Consider the following 19,135-nt stretch of genomic DNA (forward strand, 5'->3'; position numbering starts at 1 on the left):
AATTAATACAGAACTAAGTTGGTCATCAAATCGTAAGTACATAAATAAACGTCTTGAATGGACTCTAATCCCACAGACAAACAGAACATGGTGTAACAACATCTTTAAAAGGTCCATTTGCAGGTGAAGCTCTCGCTTACGGCCATACCACCCTGAACCAGCAGGAGCAGGAAGTGTGTGAGTGAGCAGGAAGAGAGACAGAGTGAGAGCACCTGTTGCGGCTGCAGCAGTGTGTGTTTTTTGTTTGTTGAGAGTTTTGTTTTTTGATTTATTACTGTATGTGAGAGTTTTTCGTTGTACTTTCTTTTGTTTTTTGCTCCCCAGCAGTGGGCTCACTGTCTGGGGAGTAGTTAGAGTTTTTTCGGACGGATATAATGGCTATGAAAACGGCGAGAACACAAGGACTTAGAGAAAAGAACGACGGACTAACACAAAACACAAACGGCTTAGATATGGACTGTTCGACCATCGCTAACAATATCGGACTGGCACAAAAATTTAATGGAAAAACATGTGAAAGCAGCAAAGTGAGTGGGGCTTCCAAGATGGAGAAGAAAAACTATGCCAAAGAACTGACGGCATGCGTGCAACTACAAGGAACGGGGAAAGTGTCTACGACAGAGCTGATGCAGGCGGTGATCGGGCTGTGTGGAGGACTGCTGGCATGCAGGGTGATCGGGGAGAGGACATTCGAGCTGACGATGGCGAGTGCCAGAGGGAAGGAGAGGCTGATGGAGGGCCTGAAAGTCGGCGACGTGGCAGTGATGGCGAAGGAGCTTTGTGACAATGAGATGGTGGTCTCGTTCCTGAACCTTCCAGCCTACATCTCAAATGAGGAGGTGTTGGAAAAACTTAAAAACTGGGGAGCTACAGCCGTCTCTGACATCAGACGCAGGATGTGGCCGGGGACTAATGTGGCAGATGGGACACGCTTCCTTAAAGTAAGATTTAACAAACAGGTTCAATCTCTTCCATATTCTACCAAATTCAACACACATAATGGGGCAGAATATTTTAGAGTCATACACGACAAACAAATTAGAGTGTGCAAACTGTGCATTCAACCAGGTCACATTCTAAGGGACTGTCCAGAATTAAATTGTCATAAGTGTGGGGCTCAGGGGCATTATGCAAGGGAGTGCGAATTGAAAGCAGCAGAAAAATGCAAATTTTGCTTAAAAAAAAATCAAAGAATGTATCTGCAATGATACTAGCGGGCAGAGCGATAGAGACTCTGAAAGAGAAAATGAAGCTGTAGTGGAGACAGTAGACGGTGCCGCTGAAGCAGTAGTTCATGAGTCAGAGAAGACTGTAGCTGGGGCTAAGTGCGGTGAGGGAGTAACTGTACAGGTGGGGGTGAGCAAGTCACCAACCGAAGCAGAAGCGGCTCTGAGCGAAGCAGGCAAGGCTAGTAACATCAGCATAAGAGCAGCAAGGGGCAGTGGTGGTACAGTCTCTGAACAAGAGAGTGTGTTTTCCGCAAGCCCTGAGCTTATACAAACACAAAGACCTGCTAACGTATTGGGCTCTGTCTGCCCTGTGCAGGAGGCTCTCTCCCAGATGCCATCCCCTCAGGGAAGTGGCATACTGGTGGAGGAGTCTCAGCTGCAGTCCTTCCAGCCAGAGCCCTCTGAGGTAAGGTCTGCGCAGGCAGAACCTGCCCAGAATGGTAGAGGGGAGGATGGCACAGAGGGCCGATTTTTTCCTGAAGTCGAAAATTACGACTCAGGAAGTAATGCAACTGACATGGACATAGAATTCACAAATGTTAGGAAAAGGAAAGAGTCAAAGAAAAGTAGGTTAAAATCAAGAACAGGAAAAATACAAAAAAAAGAATGAAATAAAGTCATAAAATGTTGAAATTCACTCTCACTGTTTTCCTTTTTCTGATGTTCTCGATCACCTCCCTAAATATCAACGGCCTTCGTAGCGAGCTCAAAATTAACGCTGTTTTGGACTCATGCAAAGCCGACATTGTATGTCTGCAAGAGACTTGGTGGGGGGAAAAAACTGTAAATCATGTCTCCAAAGTGTGGAGTGGGTCTGTGATTTCCAGTCTAGGTACTAATAGATCCTGTGGGGTAGCAATATTGTGCAAAGAAAATGTTAAAAACAATATAGATGTAATATATAAAGATGAGGAGGGTAGGATATTAATTATAGATATCTCCTTAAATAATGGTAGAAAATACAGAGTTATTAATATATATGCTCCAAATAATGAAAACCAGAGGAAGAGGTTCTTTGTAAAACTGGGAAAATGGATGTGTAATGATGTAATCATTGTGGGAGATTTCAATGTTGTACTAACTAAAACTGATGTGTCTGTAAATAACGTATATAAAAATGATTGTAGTAGGACAAAACTGATAGATATAATGAGTGACTATAATGTCATTGACATATGGAGGGTTTTTAACCCAGGTGTGAGGGGTTTTTCGAGGAGACAGGTAGTAAATGGCACTCTAAAACAATCAAGGGTCGACTACTGTCTAATCTCCTCTAGAATAGTTAGAGATTTAACGAGTGTGTCACATGTTTTTAATAACTGGAGTGACCATGCGTCGCTCCACGTTAGATTAGGGGAGGCAAATGGTGTCAGAGGGGGAGGCTTGTGGTGTCTCAACACCAGCCTTTTAAAAGACGAGATCTTTAATGAAAAAATGAGAAAATTATTATTAAACATAACAGAAGAATTAGACGTAAATGATAATTATATACAGGGCTGGAATAATATAAAGGGAAGAATCAAGAAAGCCTGTATAAATTATAGTAAACAAAAAAGATGGTCGGAGCAAGTAGAGGAGCGCTCTTTGAAAAACCTCCTGTCCATTGAGGTACAGATGATGGAGGATGACCCGGACAGGAAGAGTGAAAATTATGAGCTATATAAAGCTAAACTGAAGGAAATAGAAATTAAAAGGTGCAAAGGGGCGGCCGTAAGGTGCAGGGTTAAAAACATAATGGAGGGCGAAAAATGTACGGCGTTCTTTTTGGGGCTTGAAAAAAAGAAACAAAATAAAACAACTATTGAGTTTCTTACAAATAAAAACGGGGAGAAAATAACAGAACATGGAGAAATCCTGGATACAGTGCAGGAGTTCTACAAAAACTTATTTCAAAAACAGGTGTGTGATAGGGCACAGTCGGCGCTGTTGCTAGAAGGTATTGACAAACAAATCTCTCAGGAAGATAGACACATATGTGAGGAACTAATTAGCAGGGATGAGGTGGAATGGGCTATAGAGGGTCTCAACAAAAATAAGAGTCCGGGAAGTGATGGTATTTCGGCTGAATTTTTTATTCACTTTAAGCATCTGGTGGCACCCTTATTACACAAACTATATAACAGAATGCAGGTCAATCAGGATACTCCGGACTCTTTTTCACAGGGCATTATCACACTTATTTACAAGAACAAGGGGGAAAGGGACAAAGTAGAGAATTACAGATCAATAAGCTTATTAAATACCGACTACAAAATACTCTCAAAAATAATTGCAAATAGGATCAAGGAGGTGGTGGGGTCAATCATTAGCAATTCACAGGCGTACAGTATACCAGGCAGGGACATTGCGGACACGATAGGGACAGTCAGAGACATGGTGGAGATAATGAACTCACAAGGTGGCATCTTAGTGGGCATAGACATGGAGAAGGCGTTTGACAGGGTGGATCACAGGTTTTTGTGGGACACATTGAGTAAGTTTGGTTTTGGGGATAGTATCATCGGGTGGATTAAGTTATTGTATAAAAAGGGCACGAGTAGGGTAAAATGTAACGGGTCACTTACAGGGGAGTTCCCACTGGAGAGGTCGGTGAGGCAGGGGTGTCCGATGTCGTCATTATTATATAGTATTGTCGTGGAGCCTTTGGCCATCCAAATTAAAAAAGACACTGGGGTCAAAGGTGTCCACACACCTGCAGGACAAGAAGTAAAAATGGTGCAGTACGCGGACGACCTGAATATTGTGGCGGCCGATAGCAACAGCGTTGACTGTGCCTTAGAGTGCCTTAAAAAATATGAAGAGGCGGCAGGGGCAAAGGTCAACAAATAAATCAGAAATCATGTTCTGCGGGAAGCAGAGCATGGTTAAAAACAGGTGGGGATTTAGGGAGGTAACGGGAGAGAAACAAGTTCTGGGAGTGTACATTGGGAAGGATAGGGACAGAGCGAGGGATAGGACGTGGGAGGAGGTTATACAGAAGGTAAAAAATAAACTTAATCTGTGGAGAACGAGGGGACTGAATTTGAGAGGAAAGGTAGTTGTATCTAATGCTCTAATACTGTCCAAAATTAACCATGTTTTGGGAAACTGTGAGCTGCCAATTTGGGCACTAAATTCGCTGAACAGCACCATCTCCTCCTTTCTTTGGAGGAGTAAGGGAAACTCGATTGCTCACAGAGTGTTAATTGCTAAGAAAAGGGAGGGGGGCTTAGGTTTGATTGACATAAGTGCCAAAAGAGACGCACTGAGGCTAAAATCAGTTAGCAGATTTTTGGATTCGACCCGGCAGTCCCCCTGGAAGGACTCGCTGGCGGGCCACCTGTCTGAGTACGGTGAGAGGAGTGTGTACAATCTCTGTGTCTCCTCTCCCAGAAAAGACTATAGTGGTCTGCCGGGGTTCTACCAGGAGGTACTAGAGGCATGGGGCAAGATTCTGCCCCACCTCAGGCCAGAGTGCAGCAAAAAAGAACATGTGATGCAGCTACCTTTCCTCTCAAACCCGGCTTTTTTATGGGGGGGAAGGTGCTTGGTGAGCAAGTGTCTGACGGCTGCCGGTCTAACTAAGGTGGGGCAGGTGGTTGGAAGCACCGGGGATTTTGACCTTTTAAAAGTATGTACAGAAATGAAAAACAAAAACATATTATATAGGAGAAATCAGGTGGCCGAGCTGGGCCACAGGTTCCAGCAGAGCTTGTCGCCAGAGTGGCAAGGTCTACTCAGGGGCAACAGTGGTGAGGTGCAGGACGATGCCTTGGGGTTCCTTCTGTGCCTCAAAAACCCATCCGTCAATATAACATCCGTTAAAACCCGAGACTGGTACATCATTTTGGTAGCAAAAATCTTACAAACACCAGCATCCATAAAACATTGGGAGAAACTGTTTCCCACCCGGTCAATTCACACTATCTGGCAAAACATAGACATCCCATTTATAACGTCCAATTCATTTCATTTAGATTTCAAAATCAGGCACAGGAGGATCTTCACGGGTATCGTCCTGCACCAAATCGCAAAACATTTGTACAGCAGGACTTGCTCGGTGTGTGGCGAAGTGGAGAAGGACCTGGAACATCTCTTCCTCCACTGCAGCGCCCACACCGGGCTGTGGGAGGAGGTCCGAGATCTTTTGGGGCTACACTGCAAATTTACAATGCTCACAGAAGAGCAATGGCAGTGGGCCCGGCTGTTTGGACTGAACAAAAAAAATAACACTTATAACAAAAACTTCATTAACATGGTCCTCGCCTTTGCGAGGCAAGCAGTGTGGAAAACAAGGAATTGTGCTCTGTATGACCAAAAGGTCATCAACAGTCAAACACTGTTTACCAACAGCCTCAAAGCGCACCTGAGGCTATTGCATAGCGACAAAAAGGAATGGACTAAGAGTGCTCTGAACTTAAGACATTCCATGTTCAAGGAGCATGAGGAGGGCGGGGAGCGCTCGTTGGACTTTGGTTTTTGAAAAAGTGTGAAAATAATTGTCTCAACTTGATGCATTTGTTCATTGCTGTTTAGTGTGTCTTATTTTATTTGTTCATTTCATTAATTTATTTCATTTTAGTTGGATCTTTTGATTTGGTTTATTTAACTTGCTTTTTTCGTTTGTTTATTTCATTTCTTTCTTTCTTTCTTTCTTTCTTTATTTTGTTTGTTTGTTTATTTCATTAGCTCTGGGTCTCTGATCTAGTTCATTTGTTTATTTTATTTATTTATTTCTTTTGTTGGTGGCACTTTGTGAGGGGTGCGCGCTGTTGGGCATTGGTTGGGCATGGGTGGATGCTGGGTTCCTCATTTGTGGCGCGTGGGTGCACATTGGTGTGTGGTTTGTGGACGCGGTTGGGGATGTTTTGTTCGTCGTTGGTGGGTGCATTGGTTGTGGATTGGTGAAGGCTGGATTCATCGTTTGTGGGGCATGGTTCTGCTGTGGGTGGTTGTTGCTATGTGGTTTGTGATCGCGGTTGTGGATGTTTTGCTCTTCATTGTGCTGTGCGTTTCTGCGTGCGCTTGCGCGTCCACTGTTCCGGTGTGTATTGATGATTGGTGGCAGTGTTGGCGGGTGTTCTGTGGGGCTCGCGGTGGGTTCGTTTTCTAGAGATGGCCTGTGGACGGTTGTTGGTGCGGATTTTCATGGTTGTGGGGCGCTTGCTGCTCGTTGGTTGGGTGTTTTGCGCGGGCTTGTCTGGGGTGGGTGCTATCTGTGGCTTGTTGGGCGTTTGCGGGTGGGGTGTGGGGGCTGGCGGTGCCTCGGGGCTCGCAGGGTTTTCGGTTGCCTTGACGGACGGGGGAGGGGGCGGCGCGGAGGGATGTGGAGCATGTTGTGTTGGTGTTTGTTGCGGCTTCCCGGTGTGTTGTGTGTGGACGGACGGGGGTGGTTTGTGGGGACGTGCTGTTGTTGTGGTCTTGTCTGTTTGGGGTGTGTGCGTTGGGCTGGCGGTCCCGCTCTCGGCGGTCGGCGGCGGCTCTGGTGGTGGGTGTGTGTCTTTGTTTGGTGGTGTGCATTGTAGTTGGAGGCTAGCGTTGGCTTGTTACTTGACACTGGCGGCTGGCATTGCTGGGGTTGCCGGCCCGCCCGCGGTGGCTAGGCCGACCTAGTCTAGTCTCGCTTAGCCGGGTGAGGTGAGTGCGTATCAGCGGCGGGTCGGCTTGGCCGCTGCGGGTGGGTCGGTGACTTTGGTCGGTAAAGTTAGTCGGGGAGCGAGGGCAAACACCTGCAGCTGCTGGTGGGCGGGCTGACGTTGGCTTTCGGCTGTGAGGTGTGCTGCCGGGCGGGGGCGCGTGTTCGCCGCCGGTGCCTCTGGCGGCCGCCTGCTCCGGTGTGCTTCTCTGTGCTCCCCTTGGTTGCGCTGTCGGGGGCTTCTGGGGGTTTGGCGTGGATGTGGCGTGGCGTCCTGCCTCCCGCTCTCGGCGCGTTGGTGGCGTGCTGGGAGCGGGATTGCTGGCTCGGCGTGCGCGTCCTGGGCGGATGGCTTCGCGGCGGTGGCGTGTCTTCGTGGACCGCCCTCGTTCGTCTTCATGCGGTGTGTTGGGGGGTTGCGGTGAATGTCGGTGCGGTGTGTTCTATGTCCCTTTGTGTTGTGTCTCTTCTTGGTCTGTTGGGATGGCCGGGCATTTTGTGGGTCTCGGGGCATTGTCGGCCTCTGTATCTCATTTGTGGATGCTTGGTGGGCCATGGGTGGTGCTCGCTTTGGATGGGCTCGCGCGGGGTGCTTGATTGACGGGTGGTGGGTGCTTTGTGGCTGTGGGTTCCTGCATTGGTGGCTGTTTGTGGGCCGTCATTGGGGGTTGAATTTGTTGTGGGTTTTGTGGGGCATCTGCTGACGCAGTCACTGGTCGTTGGTGCGTTCTGGATGGTGGATATGCGAGTGCGTGCGGAGATGTGCAGTGCGGTTGGGAGTGGGACGTTTGTGGCTGTGGTTGTGGGCTGCGTGGTGGTGGCTATTTGCAGCAGAGACATGCTTTGTGGATGATGGGTTCGGTATTTGCTTGTCCATGGATGGTGTGCTTATCGGTGATGGATGGAGCATTTTTGGCTGTGTTTGTGGACTACATGCTGGTGTGTATTCGTGCGTTGTGGGTGATGGGTTCGGTGTTTGTTCGTGCTTGACTGGTGCTTGATGGTGTGTACTCATTATAAAGTGTTACCCTTTTTGTTAATTTAATTTGATCTGGGTCTGTTGATCTGGTTCCTTTGGTTTATTTCATTTGTTTTAATGCATTTTTTGCATTTGTTCATTTCTTTTATTTATTTCATGTTAGTTCATGTTCATTCTATATGTGTTGTAAGTGTTTTTTATTTGGATAAACCGGAGGGGGTCACTATTATTTTAAATGACTGAGGGTTACAAAACAGAGTCATGCAACTGCATGGTCTCATTTTATGTTTGTCGGAGCACCTTATTCTTGTCTGTTGTGGTGATACTTTGCTTAAATTGAAATTTGTAAATAAGAAAAATGAGATAACATGTTAAACTGTATTTTTGATAATAAAAGATAAAAAAATTTTTTCAAAAAAACGCGCCCGATCTCGTCCGATCTCGGAAGCTAAGCAGGGTCGAGCCTGGTTAGTACTTGGATGGGAGACCGCCTGGGAATACCAGGTGCTGTAAGCCTTTTCATTTCTCTTAGCAACAGCAGAGGCTGCTGCTTCTTCACTGTACACAGAATGTTGTTCAGATATTTTTTCCACTGTTGTTGTATAATATTTAAGCTTTCCGTCTAGATGGAATTCATTTGATTCTACTATTGTTATTATCATTGTTGTTGTTGTTGTTGTTGTTATCACTTGTCCACTGCAGGATAATATCTAAACTTCATTCATGAGGACATGTTGAATTTTTCTCCTGCACACCCTGTTAAGGAATTGATTTCGTGGGACCTGATTTTGGGAGAGTTCAAGTCAGTAAATGCATGAATTAATACAGAACTAAGTTGGTCATCAAATCGTAAGTACATAAATAAACGTCTTGAATGGACTCTAATCCCACAGACAAACAGAACATGGTGTACCAACGTCTTTAAAAGGTCCATTTGCAGGTGAAGCTCTCGCTTACGGCCATACCACCCTGAACGCGCCCGATCTCGTCCGGTCTCGGAAGCTAAGAGGAGTGCCATACAGCATTCACTGCACTCCAGAGAGCCCTTGTGGAAGCCCCGGTCCTGTCCCCACCTGACCCCGCTCTGTCATCCTCGACACAGACGCCAGCAACGTCAGCTCAGGGGCTGTGCTGGCTCAGACAACGCCTGGGGGAGAGAGAGTAGTGGCATACTACAGCAGGACACTCAACAAGGCAGAACGTCGCTACTGTGTCACCAGAAGAGAGCTGCTCGCCGTGGTCAGTGCCATACGGCATTTTAAGTATTACCTGGGCGGCCTCAACTTCACGGTGAAAGCGGTTCACTCTGCTTTGCAGTGGCTCATGTCTTTCAGAGAACCAGAAGGTCAGCTGGCACGCTGGATCGAAGAGCTACAAGCCTATAACATCACCGTGGTCCACAGGCCAGGGGCCCAGCATGGGAATGCTGACGCACTTTGCCGCCACCCTTGCAGCACTGACTCCTGCCAGTACTGTGAGAAAAGAGAGATACTGGAGAGAGAACAGCTACACCCTGATGTGAGATGTGCAGCTGTGGGTGAGGAGGGGCCGACCACTAGCCAGGGACTGGCAGCTGTGGATGGAGCAGCATGGGCACACGAACAGGGGCGTGATGTAGACATCAGACCGGTGCTTACCTGGGTGGCGGCACAACGTCAACCTCCATGGGAAGATGTTGCCATGTTTTCCCGAGCCACAAAGGGACTCTGGTCGATGTTTGGAGTCCTGCGCCTGTGTGATGGAGTGCTACAGAGGGGGTGGAAGGAGCCAGCCACGGGAGAGACACGGTGGCAGGTGGTGGTGCCAAAGGGCCTGCGGGAGACGGTGCTCCAAGCAGTGCATGGTGCGCCTGGATCTGGTCACTTTGGGGTAGCCAAAACCCTCCGCCGCCTCCGACAGGGGTTCTATTGGGGCCAACATCGGCGAGATGTGGAAGACTATTGTCGCCACTGCACGGAAGGGCCCCACAGAGAGATCTCATGCTCAGCTCCAGCAGTTTCCAACAGGGTGCCCCATGGAAAGGGTGGGAATTGATGTTCTTGGGCCGTTTCCCCGTACAGACAGGGGAAACCGTTACATTCTCACCGCCATGGACTATTTCACCAAGTGGCCAGAGGCTTACAGTCTGCCAGACCAGGAGGCTGAGACCATCGTGGATTGGCTCCCACAAGACCGGCAGGTTCATTCATTCTCTATGGTAGTGCTAAACCACTACGGACGTAATGCGCACTCCAGCCACTGCCGCCTTTGGCACTGTAACCGCCTAAAACTCCGTCTCGCCTCCTCGACTGTGTCAGTGAACAGAGAAGAGGAGAGACGAAGTCGACATCGCCAACTACTCCTGACATTTGGATATATTTTCTTCAAACTAAGGTCAGTAACTTTTGTGACAAAAACGAGATAAAAGATAAGCTTACATGTACTTTGTGTCGGGGAATTTCTGAGTGTTGTAGGTTGAATGACGATGTTTGTACTTTGTCTCTGAGCGGCGCATCACATTCATTTAAATGCATCTTTCTATGCACAGTTTTAGTCAGTTTAGATAAGTTATATTGTCATTTAAACATTGTGCAGGTAGTTAGTATGTAAACGATTTGCCAAATGTACAGTTTAACTGTTCCAGGGTTTATCATAACTAATAATTAAGAGTAATTTACCTTATTCAACCTGTCTGCACTCGTTTTCTTTTGTCTTATATATTTTATAAATGTTTAATTAAGTAATTGTTTTCTTACATTCATTTCTGTTTTAATATCTTATATTATATTATATATATCTTATATAGTTAGTCATTTCAAAATGTTACTCGACATGATTTATTTGATAAAGTTATAAGAAAAGATATTCCTTTATTTGTCCCACAATGGGGAAATTCCAATGTTGCAGCAGCAAAGTGGATAGAGAAAAAACAGTATAAAAAACAGTAAGAGCAGGAAATTAATAAATAAAAGAAAAACACTATGTAGAAGAGAAAAAACAGTCAGAATCCACAAACAACAGATAACACAAATAGTAACAGCAGTTGCACATGGGCAATAGATTGCACAGTAATTATTGCACATATATAATAAAATATATATATCAAAAGGTATATATTTAAGCCCATCTGGTGCAGATATTCAGAAAAAAAGTAATTTTTTTCTACATTTTGGATCACTTCAGGAAAGACCACACACTTATAGGCTAAGATAATTTAATTTATCCTGTTTTATTGTTCTCAAAGGTAAAAAAAATCCCCATTAGTATCTAATGTTTAAGAAGATGTACATGTTTAATATATATGTTTTTTTTTTCTCCACATATGTCACAGGCCAGCATGGAAAAACCATTCAGTTTCTTTCCTGGGAGGATGGAAGTTGTTTTTCGCAATGGACCTCGAGGTTACCTGCGTCAGGATCCAACTGATGCAGCTAAGCTCCTCAAGGACAACCCTTCTCTGCAGGACAAGTCTGCACCTCTAAAGGAGGACACAGTGAGACAGAATGCCCTGACTGTGGTCTGTCAGAGAGGAGGGGATGCCTCAGACAACACAGAGGTGCTGGGGGATTACATTTTGCAGTTTGGCAAATATAAGGGCAAATCCTTCGGGTGGCTGTTACAGAATGACGTAGGCTATACAGTCTACCTCATTAAGCACACCCAGAAGGAAGAGGCTGCCGGAGTGCACACGACTGAGGGGCACAGCGAGGCCAGCATGGCATCTTTTGTGGGTTATGCCCGGAGCTTTGGTGAAATACAATCTCTCCTGGCTTACGAACTGGGAAACCAACCCCCGATGCCGTTGGCTCTCAACCGAAGAGCACCTGGGGGGGGGGGGGGGAAAGGGGGGCGGCCGCCCCCCCCCCCTTCTTCTTAAAAAAAAATTTTTTTCCGGGAAACAAAAAAAAAAAACAAAAAAAAAACTTTTAAAAAAAAAAAAACCCTTTTCCCCCCCTTCCCCCTTTTCAACCCCTTAAAAAACCCCAAAAATTTTTTTTTTTTTTTTTTTTTTTTTTTTTTTTTTTTATTAAAAAAAAAAAAAAAATATTTTAATTTAATAATAAAAAAAAAAAAAAATATTTTTTTTTTTAATTTTAAAATTTTAATTTTTTTTTTTTATTTTTAATTAAGAATAAGAGGAAGAAAAGAGGAAAAAAAAAAAAAAAAAAAAAAAAAAAAAAAAATGTAAGTAGTTTCTACTTATGAACTTGGGAAAATTTCCCAAACAGTGTTCTCAAACGTGACATTTGCTGTACTGTTTAATCTTTTTGTGTGTTTGCAGCTGCTGCCACGTCATTTGCCGTACCAGGACGGGCCTCGGGAGTGAAAACAGGTTTTGTAGAAGCAGTTTTGTAGAAGTTCACACATGCTGGATTGAGCCACAATGAATTGCTCTCCAAAATGGAAACATGAATTAAACCGTTCTCTTCTGTGTGTTCTGTGTTCTGGCCATGTTCCGGCCATGTTCCACTAATGTGTTTGCATGACGTTCCTACTAACCAACAGGGTTCATGAATTGATTTCCTCAGCGATGAGGGTAAGTACCCATTTTTTTCTTCTTGCATGGGCAAAACATATTGCTTCGCCTGCTTGGACTAATAAAGGTCAAAGAATAGTATTGTGATTGAGCATCAATCCATGTAAAAGTATCTTTTATTTGTAAAAGTTATATCATGACAAAGCAGGTATAGACCTTACTCCTTCTTAAAGTCATGGCTGTACAACAATTGTAATAAATATGAAAATAAAGTAAATAAATAATGCAATACAAAGTAAATTCAGATGCAGGTAGTCCAGCAAGAGGCCTGTAATGTCCTTCAGGTGGACCGGTCTTCAAATGACTACAGATATTGACAGGCCAGAGGGATTTTTGGGGACCAGGATGATGTTGTAGTGTTTGAAACAGGCGGGGACAGCTCCCAGTTATCTGTTGAAGATCTGTGGGAAGATTAAGGCAGGATGGTGACACTCCACATGTGGTCCTGGTGCCTTCCTGATCTTCTGTCTTTGAAAAGGGGGCAATTAAGCATCATGAGACACACCCACAGCGTATAAAAATAAATTAGCAAATGAAGTGTAAATATTATGACATCTCACTAATCTGCTTTATCTTTCTTCATCCTTGTTCCCTCAGTTGTGCCTTCTGCAGTCGCTCCTCCACCGACACCTAGAACAGCCCCTCATACATCTGAGACACCACACAGTAAGAGCTTTTTATAAATACTCTGAAGATTTTACCCCGGCCATCATATTTTTTAATGTAATGTACAATCTATGATGATGATAAAATGTGTAGAAATGAATGCATCTCACCAAGACATTTTTCCCCCCATCCTTGTTCCCTCAGTTGTGCCTTCTGCAGTTGTTCCTCCACAGACACCCAGACCAGCCCCTCGTACACCTGACACACCACACAGTAAGGGTTTTTTATGAATACTCTGAAGATGTAACTGTGGCCAAAATATTTTTTTAAATTCATTACACCATCTGTGATAAGAAAATGTGTAAAAATAACACTAATTGTTTTGTTTGTCATCCTTGTTCTCACAGCTGTTGCCTCTGCTTTTGTTACTCCGCCGCCACGACCAGACCAGGATATCAGCAGTTGGACCTGTTCTTATCCCCAGAAAGTGTGGATGAGGACAGAGCTCAAATCCCTAAGACTGTGGCCTGGGTCCCACCATATGCTCAAGCCAGGAAATGCTCTTTCATTATGGCGTCTCCCTCCACAGCCAGAGCTCATTGACACTGTGTCGGTGCTCCCATCCCGCAATTTCTTTCAGCTACATCCTTTTTTTATTTGGAAACCAGAGAGTGACATCATGGTGAGATTGAGAAACAATTACATACTCCCGTGTCTTCATGGCTGTCCAAAGCCAGATGTAGTCTCGGCTGGTGTGGGTAGGCCTCGAGTGATTGTTGGTACCAGTGGACAGTACTACGTCTTTGCTTCACGCCTTCGGTGCAGGACGTGCAAGAGAATCTGGTTTGCTGATAGTCCTCGGTGGCTGGATATACTACCGAAGCGCTTCACAAACATTCTGCCAGCATTCTTGACCTACAAAAAGGCCATTTGTAAGTCTGTGCTCCATGAGCTGAGGCGCAGTGGCAAGTCACCCTCAGACATGGCAAACCAGGTGAATGAGCTGATGCACCTGAAATATGAACAGTCTCACCTGGCATACCTGCACAGCATACAGAACGTCTGGGATGCTGAGGCTGGGGTTTACGGGCAGAAGACTCTTGGTCAGCTTGTGCAAAAGGATGACACGCCACAGCCTTTTGGAGCATATGATGAAGTAGATGGGTGGTGTGGAGTCTCTGTCTCAGCGCACTACCTGACTGACTGTCTCATCAACGAGTACCGGCACCAAGAGCCAGCCATCATCAAGCTCTTGCAGGGCACTTTTGGACAGGTCTTGCGGTCTGACCACACCAGGAAGGTGGCACGAAAAGTGACCTTGTCATCTGACACCATGTCAAGTTACGCGGTCATGAATGAGAACTGGATGGTTGCCTCCTGGGTGATGGTGCAGTCTGAGATGGAGAAGTCCCTCGAACCCATGTACCAGGGGTTAGCCAGGAGGTACAACAATGCAGGGGTGGAGAAGGCCAATTATCACTGGGTAGACAGGTGAGAAATGTCTCCATGTCCTTTCACTGTCACTCACAAAACACATAATATTTCTGTCCTCTCTCCAAATGTAATTTTTGAAATTCTAAGCAGTTTCTCCTCCTTGTGTTCAGAGTTTGTTGCGCGGCTTTCAGAATCCCAGACCTTCACCACGGGGAGCACTTCAACTGGGATGCCTGGAGGACCACACCATCAATTGTCACTGAGGCCACTGCTGGGACCCTGGAAAATGCCTGTGCATCCCGCACACATTACAACTCCAACATTGTGGTCAAGTTGGATTTGTTCCACAGCATGAGGCGTTTCACACGGGAGTGCACCTCAGAGCATCATCCCCTTTTCAGCACCTTCTGCCAGCTCCTCTCTGCTGCCTTTTCTGTTGTGGATCAGGAGGACCTGCAGAAGCTCAAGGATGCCTACCAGTTCTGTGGAATTCAGCCACCAACTCCCACAAAGCTGCACATCAGAGAGCACTGTAGGATCAGAATTCCACAGTCAACAGAATTGGTCGACAGAGTGGAGAAGGTTCTTCAGCATTTTCACCTGACCACAGACCCCAATAACGTCCCTCTCTACAAACCATCAACGCTGAAGACGTGGCGGATCCAGAGGGTGCACATTCTCCGTGGGTGCCTCAGTGACCCTGTGGTGACAGAGGGAATCATGTACAGATATGGGGGAACTCCGCAGCTTAACCATGTCCCTGGTGAAGGTGCAAAAGTCCCCATCTGGATTCCAGTAAGAGGAACCTCACAGCAGGAGGGGTATCATTTCCACCAGTCCCAGTGGATTACTGGAACTCATGTGTCCTGTGAATTGTTCCAGGCCCAGGGCATGACGGGGGTGGCCCGATGGAACTACAAAAGGCTTCTGGACCTTAAGCGGCCAGATGTAATCCTCCCACCTGTGTTTGATCCATTACTGATCACTGAGCTAAACTCTGCTTCAAAGAGAGTGACTGGCAAGGACAAGTACCCTATACTTCACCTCTCCGAGAGGGACACCGAGGAGAGGTTTGGCCTTGAATACGTAGAACCAGAGTGTCGTCCAGTTCCACTTGACTGGAACAAACACAGGTCGCAAAAGAAAGAGGAGTCTTCCATTCCCGTGCCTCTCCCCCCTGGTCCAACACCATCGACAAACACAGCCCCACCCAATGCTGTGCCCATGCCCCAGCCACCCCAAGTTACACAGTTACCAAGTCCTGTCTGTGTACAGCCAGGACATATTGACAAGGCTGGATGACATCAAGGCCAAGCTGACATCCACGCTTGGCACCATCTTAAAGATGGATTCAACCAAGAAGGTTTGAAGATATTATTTACTTTAAAATAGGCTACACGCATTAACTACTTCCAGTCAGTATTTCAGTATTTCTGTATCACATTCAGACTGGCTCTATACATTTTGTGTGCTTCAGATCACTAAGAAGCTTGCCGGGACAGCCAAGGGGACAGCACTCTGGCTCACCTCCGTGGGCAATGAGTATGGGCAGATACTCATGAGTGTGCTGACCGCTCAGGAGGGAGCTGGACTGGACCCGATGGCAGCTGACCTGGTGAGGAGGTACCAGCAGGCCGGCGTGGATCCCCCTGTTGCCCTTTATGTGGACTGTGGCTGTTGTGCTGCTGCGGCTGAGGAGACCAAGCTGAAGGCCAGATTCAGCGGGTGGCCAGACCTTACCATCGTAAGGCTGGATATCTGGCACTTCATGCGCCGGCTGGCCCTGGGATGCACAACAGATGCACATCAGCTGTACCCACTCTTTATGTCTCTCCTGTCAGCTTGCATTTTTGAGTGGGATGCAGCTGACTTAGCTCTGTTGCGTGAAGCAAAATCCCAGCAGCTTTTGCAGGGCCTGTCAACCTTATGTTGACCGCCATTTGTCGGGAGAATGCCTCAGCGGCGAGGACCCGGGGGAGGACACCATATTAGCTGCTGAGGGGCTATGACTCGGGACCATGGCAAGACTCCTCGTGTTCCTCTGTTATAAGAGAGGATGGCACATTGCGGAGAAGAAAGTATAAGAGGTGGTGTAAAAGAAAGAAAGGCTCTATGTTGTGAGATGCTTGATTTTCATTTAAAAGATTTACCGGTTTGTGCCTGTAGAATGATTCATGTGTTGTCAAGAATATTCTTTAATATTTTATGTATATGTATTGTACTTTGATGAATAGCCTAAACTTCAAGTTACCTGTAAGGCCTGAACCAACCGTGGTGGTGTGCCTGTGACGGACAATTGCTCTGGAGTCGGGACTTGCTTACCTGCGTTACAGTAACTATGAGAGGCTGTTCGCAGTGGCACCAGAGTTCTGCCCCCCCACCCCGTTACCCCGTTAAAAATTTTGGGAAAATTGGTTTTTTTAAAATTTTTTTTTTTATTTTGGTAGAGCCTTTTTCCAAAAAAATTATAAAAAATTATAAAAAAAAAAATTTTATTTTAATTTTATTATAAAAAAAAAAAAATATTTCTCCTTCTCTCCCTCCCCTTTTTTTAATTTATTTTTTTTTTTTTGTTTTTATTATAGGGGTGTATTTTTTTTTCCCGCCGACTGGGCAGCCCCCAAAAGATAAACCCCCAAATTAAAAAATAAAACCCCACCCCCTTTAAAAGAAAAAAATGGGGGAAGATGTGGGGGGAAAAGAGGGTTTTTTTTTCTTCACAAACCCCCCCCCCCCCCTATAAAAAAAACACCCAAAAAAAAAAACCCACCCCCCCCCCCCCCCCCCACCACCCTGGCTCCTGGCACCTCCTCCCTGGCTCCTGGATTCTCCTCTCTGGCCCCAGCCACTGCCACCCTGGGCCCTGGCAGAACCACTCTGGCCCCTGGCACCTCCTCCCTGGCTCCTGGCTTCTCCTCCCTGGCCCCAGCCACTGCCACCCCTGGCCCCTGGCAGAACCACTCTGGCCCCTGGCACCTCCTCCCTGGCTCCTGGCTTCTCCTCCCTGGCCCCAGCCACTGCCACCCTGGCCCCTGGCAGAACCACTCTGGCCCCTGGCACCTCCTCCCCGGCTCCTGGCTTCTCCTCCCTGGCCCCAGCCACTGCCACCCTGGCCCCTGGCAGAACCACTCTGGCCCCTGGCACCCCCTCTCCGCCTTCAAGTTCATTGACTGAGGCCGAAGATGAAACTATGGTAAATAGCTGTATGATCATTTTAAAATATGTATATGTATAAAAAATAAAGTTCTCAGTACTATTTTATTATTGAGTATGTATGCATATCACATATTTTGTTAAATCCACTACATCAGCATAAGTGTCATTAAAGTGTCAGTAAAGGTTTTACATTGCAATTTTCTATTTTCTGTTTAATCATTTTCATAGGCTGTCGATGACCAGAATGTGCCTGGATACCAGCATGTAGACCGGCTTGCTGAGTACTTGGTGGAGCTATGTGGTCAGACCTCACTCTGCCTCAGCAACCAGCAGGTGGACACGATTGTACACCTGTGGGAGAGCCTGGACGAAGGAGACAAGAAGCAGGTGGTTTATGCTGCACGACACCAAGAGAGACTTTTGAGTGGTCGCTTTAGAACACCAAAGAAGCCCTCAAAAACTCCTGGTGTGGAGAGCACCACTCGCTGCATGCTAGGTGCAAGTAGTGCACCTGCCCAGTAGCCAGATTGCTGTCGGGTAGTGGAGAATATTTTTATCAGACTGTGCTATCTGTACCCAAGCCCAGTGAGGAAGGGTAAGGGGGCAGATTCCCGGTGGTCCTTAATTCTCAGGGACTATTGGAAGATCAGGCAGTTGGTGGTTGGCAACTCCCAGGTGATGGAGAGAACTGGACTCCAGCTGGTAGAGGTCAATCAGAACACACTAATACAATGGCACAATAAAAGGCAAAAGAGGCAGGAGCTTTCTGTTCTGGTGCAAGGCATGGCATTACATCCAGCCCTTGCCGTGGCTGAAGAGCCTCTTCAGGAGGCAAGAGTGCTCCCCACTGAGCCCATTCCAGCACGCCAGGAACACCAGTACCAGCTGCCAGAGAACACAGCTGGTCAGGCACAGCAGCGGCAGACACCGCGTCCCTTACTCCCAAAGGGTGCAGCAAAGAGACAGCTGTTTGCCACTCCCTCAGCACCAGCACCCTTGGTCCACCCCAGCACCCCAATCGCGCATGCAGGACAGGCTGTTTTTTTCGTACCTGTAGGGCAGCATGTCAGGGGACTAATCCACAAATAGGTGCTCCAGCAGACACACAGGGAGCTGGTGCTATTCCTAAAAGGCCTTACAGTCGAACGGTGCAAGCCAACACTTGCAAAAAGTGTGGCCAGTTCCGCACTGCTGCGACTGGGCACAGCCATTCCCGTGGCAGGGTTTATTGTCCCAATACGGAAACACTTTCCAAAGAGGACTGGTTGGCGGAAATGAGGAGAAAGTAATGCCACTGTAAATAGGTTTATTGTAAATAGTTTAAAAGGTGTTTTATTATTATTCTGCTCTGTTTTATTATTATTATTATTATTCTGTTCTGTTTTATTATAATTCTGTTCTGTTTTATTATTATTCTGTTCTGTTTTATTATATTATTATTATTATTATTCTGTTCTTTATTATATTATTATTATTATTATTCTGTTCTGTTTTATTATATTATTATTATTCTGTTCTTTATTATATTATTATTATTATTATTATTATGATTCTGTTCTGTTTTATTATATTATTATTATTCTGTTCTGTTTTATTATTAT

The 19,135-nt window shown here is 46.1% G+C and overlaps 2 protein-coding genes across 2 annotated transcripts; both read left to right on the forward strand.

Moving 5' to 3' along the window:
- The first annotated feature begins 8,916 nt into the window (after positions 1 to 8,916).
- Positions 8,917 to 11,539, forward strand: LOC127361038 (uncharacterized). The gene is made up of 2 exons (XM_051395603.1): positions 8,917 to 10,195; positions 11,133 to 11,539. Exon 1 carries the CDS (start codon positions 9,146 to 9,148, stop codon positions 9,854 to 9,856), a length of 711 nt encoding a protein of 236 aa, XP_051251563.1. The 5' UTR covers positions 8,917 to 9,145; the 3' UTR covers positions 9,857 to 10,195; positions 11,133 to 11,539.
- Positions 11,540 to 12,048: 509 nt separating this feature from the next.
- On the forward strand, positions 12,049 to 16,278 carry LOC127361039 (uncharacterized). The gene is made up of 7 exons (XM_051395604.1): positions 12,049 to 12,134; positions 12,308 to 12,338; positions 12,936 to 13,004; positions 13,149 to 13,217; positions 13,352 to 14,435; positions 14,549 to 15,741; positions 15,856 to 16,278. Exons 5-6 carry the CDS (start codon positions 13,438 to 13,440, stop codon positions 15,678 to 15,680), a joined length of 2,130 nt encoding a protein of 709 aa, XP_051251564.1. The 5' UTR covers positions 12,049 to 12,134; positions 12,308 to 12,338; positions 12,936 to 13,004; positions 13,149 to 13,217; positions 13,352 to 13,437; the 3' UTR covers positions 15,681 to 15,741; positions 15,856 to 16,278.
- The last annotated feature ends 2,857 nt before the right edge of the window (positions 16,279 to 19,135 follow it).

The sequence above is a fragment of the Dicentrarchus labrax genome, unplaced genomic scaffold (assembly GCF_905237075.1).
Source record: "Dicentrarchus labrax unplaced genomic scaffold, dlabrax2021, whole genome shotgun sequence".
NCBI lineage: Eukaryota > Metazoa > Chordata > Actinopteri > Moronidae > Dicentrarchus > Dicentrarchus labrax.

Coding starts and splice junctions, on each gene's coding strand:
- LOC127361038 (XM_051395603.1), top strand. CDS start 9,146: ATGTCTTTCAGAGAACCAGAAGGTCAGCTGGCACGCTGGATCGAAGAG.
- LOC127361039 (XM_051395604.1), top strand. CDS start 13,438: ATGAGGACAGAGCTCAAATCCCTAAGACTGTGGCCTGGGTCCCACCAT. Junction 14,436..14,548: donor AATTATCACTGGGTAGACAG/GTGAGAAATGTC, acceptor CCTTGTGTTCAG/AGTTTGTTGCGCGGCTTTCA.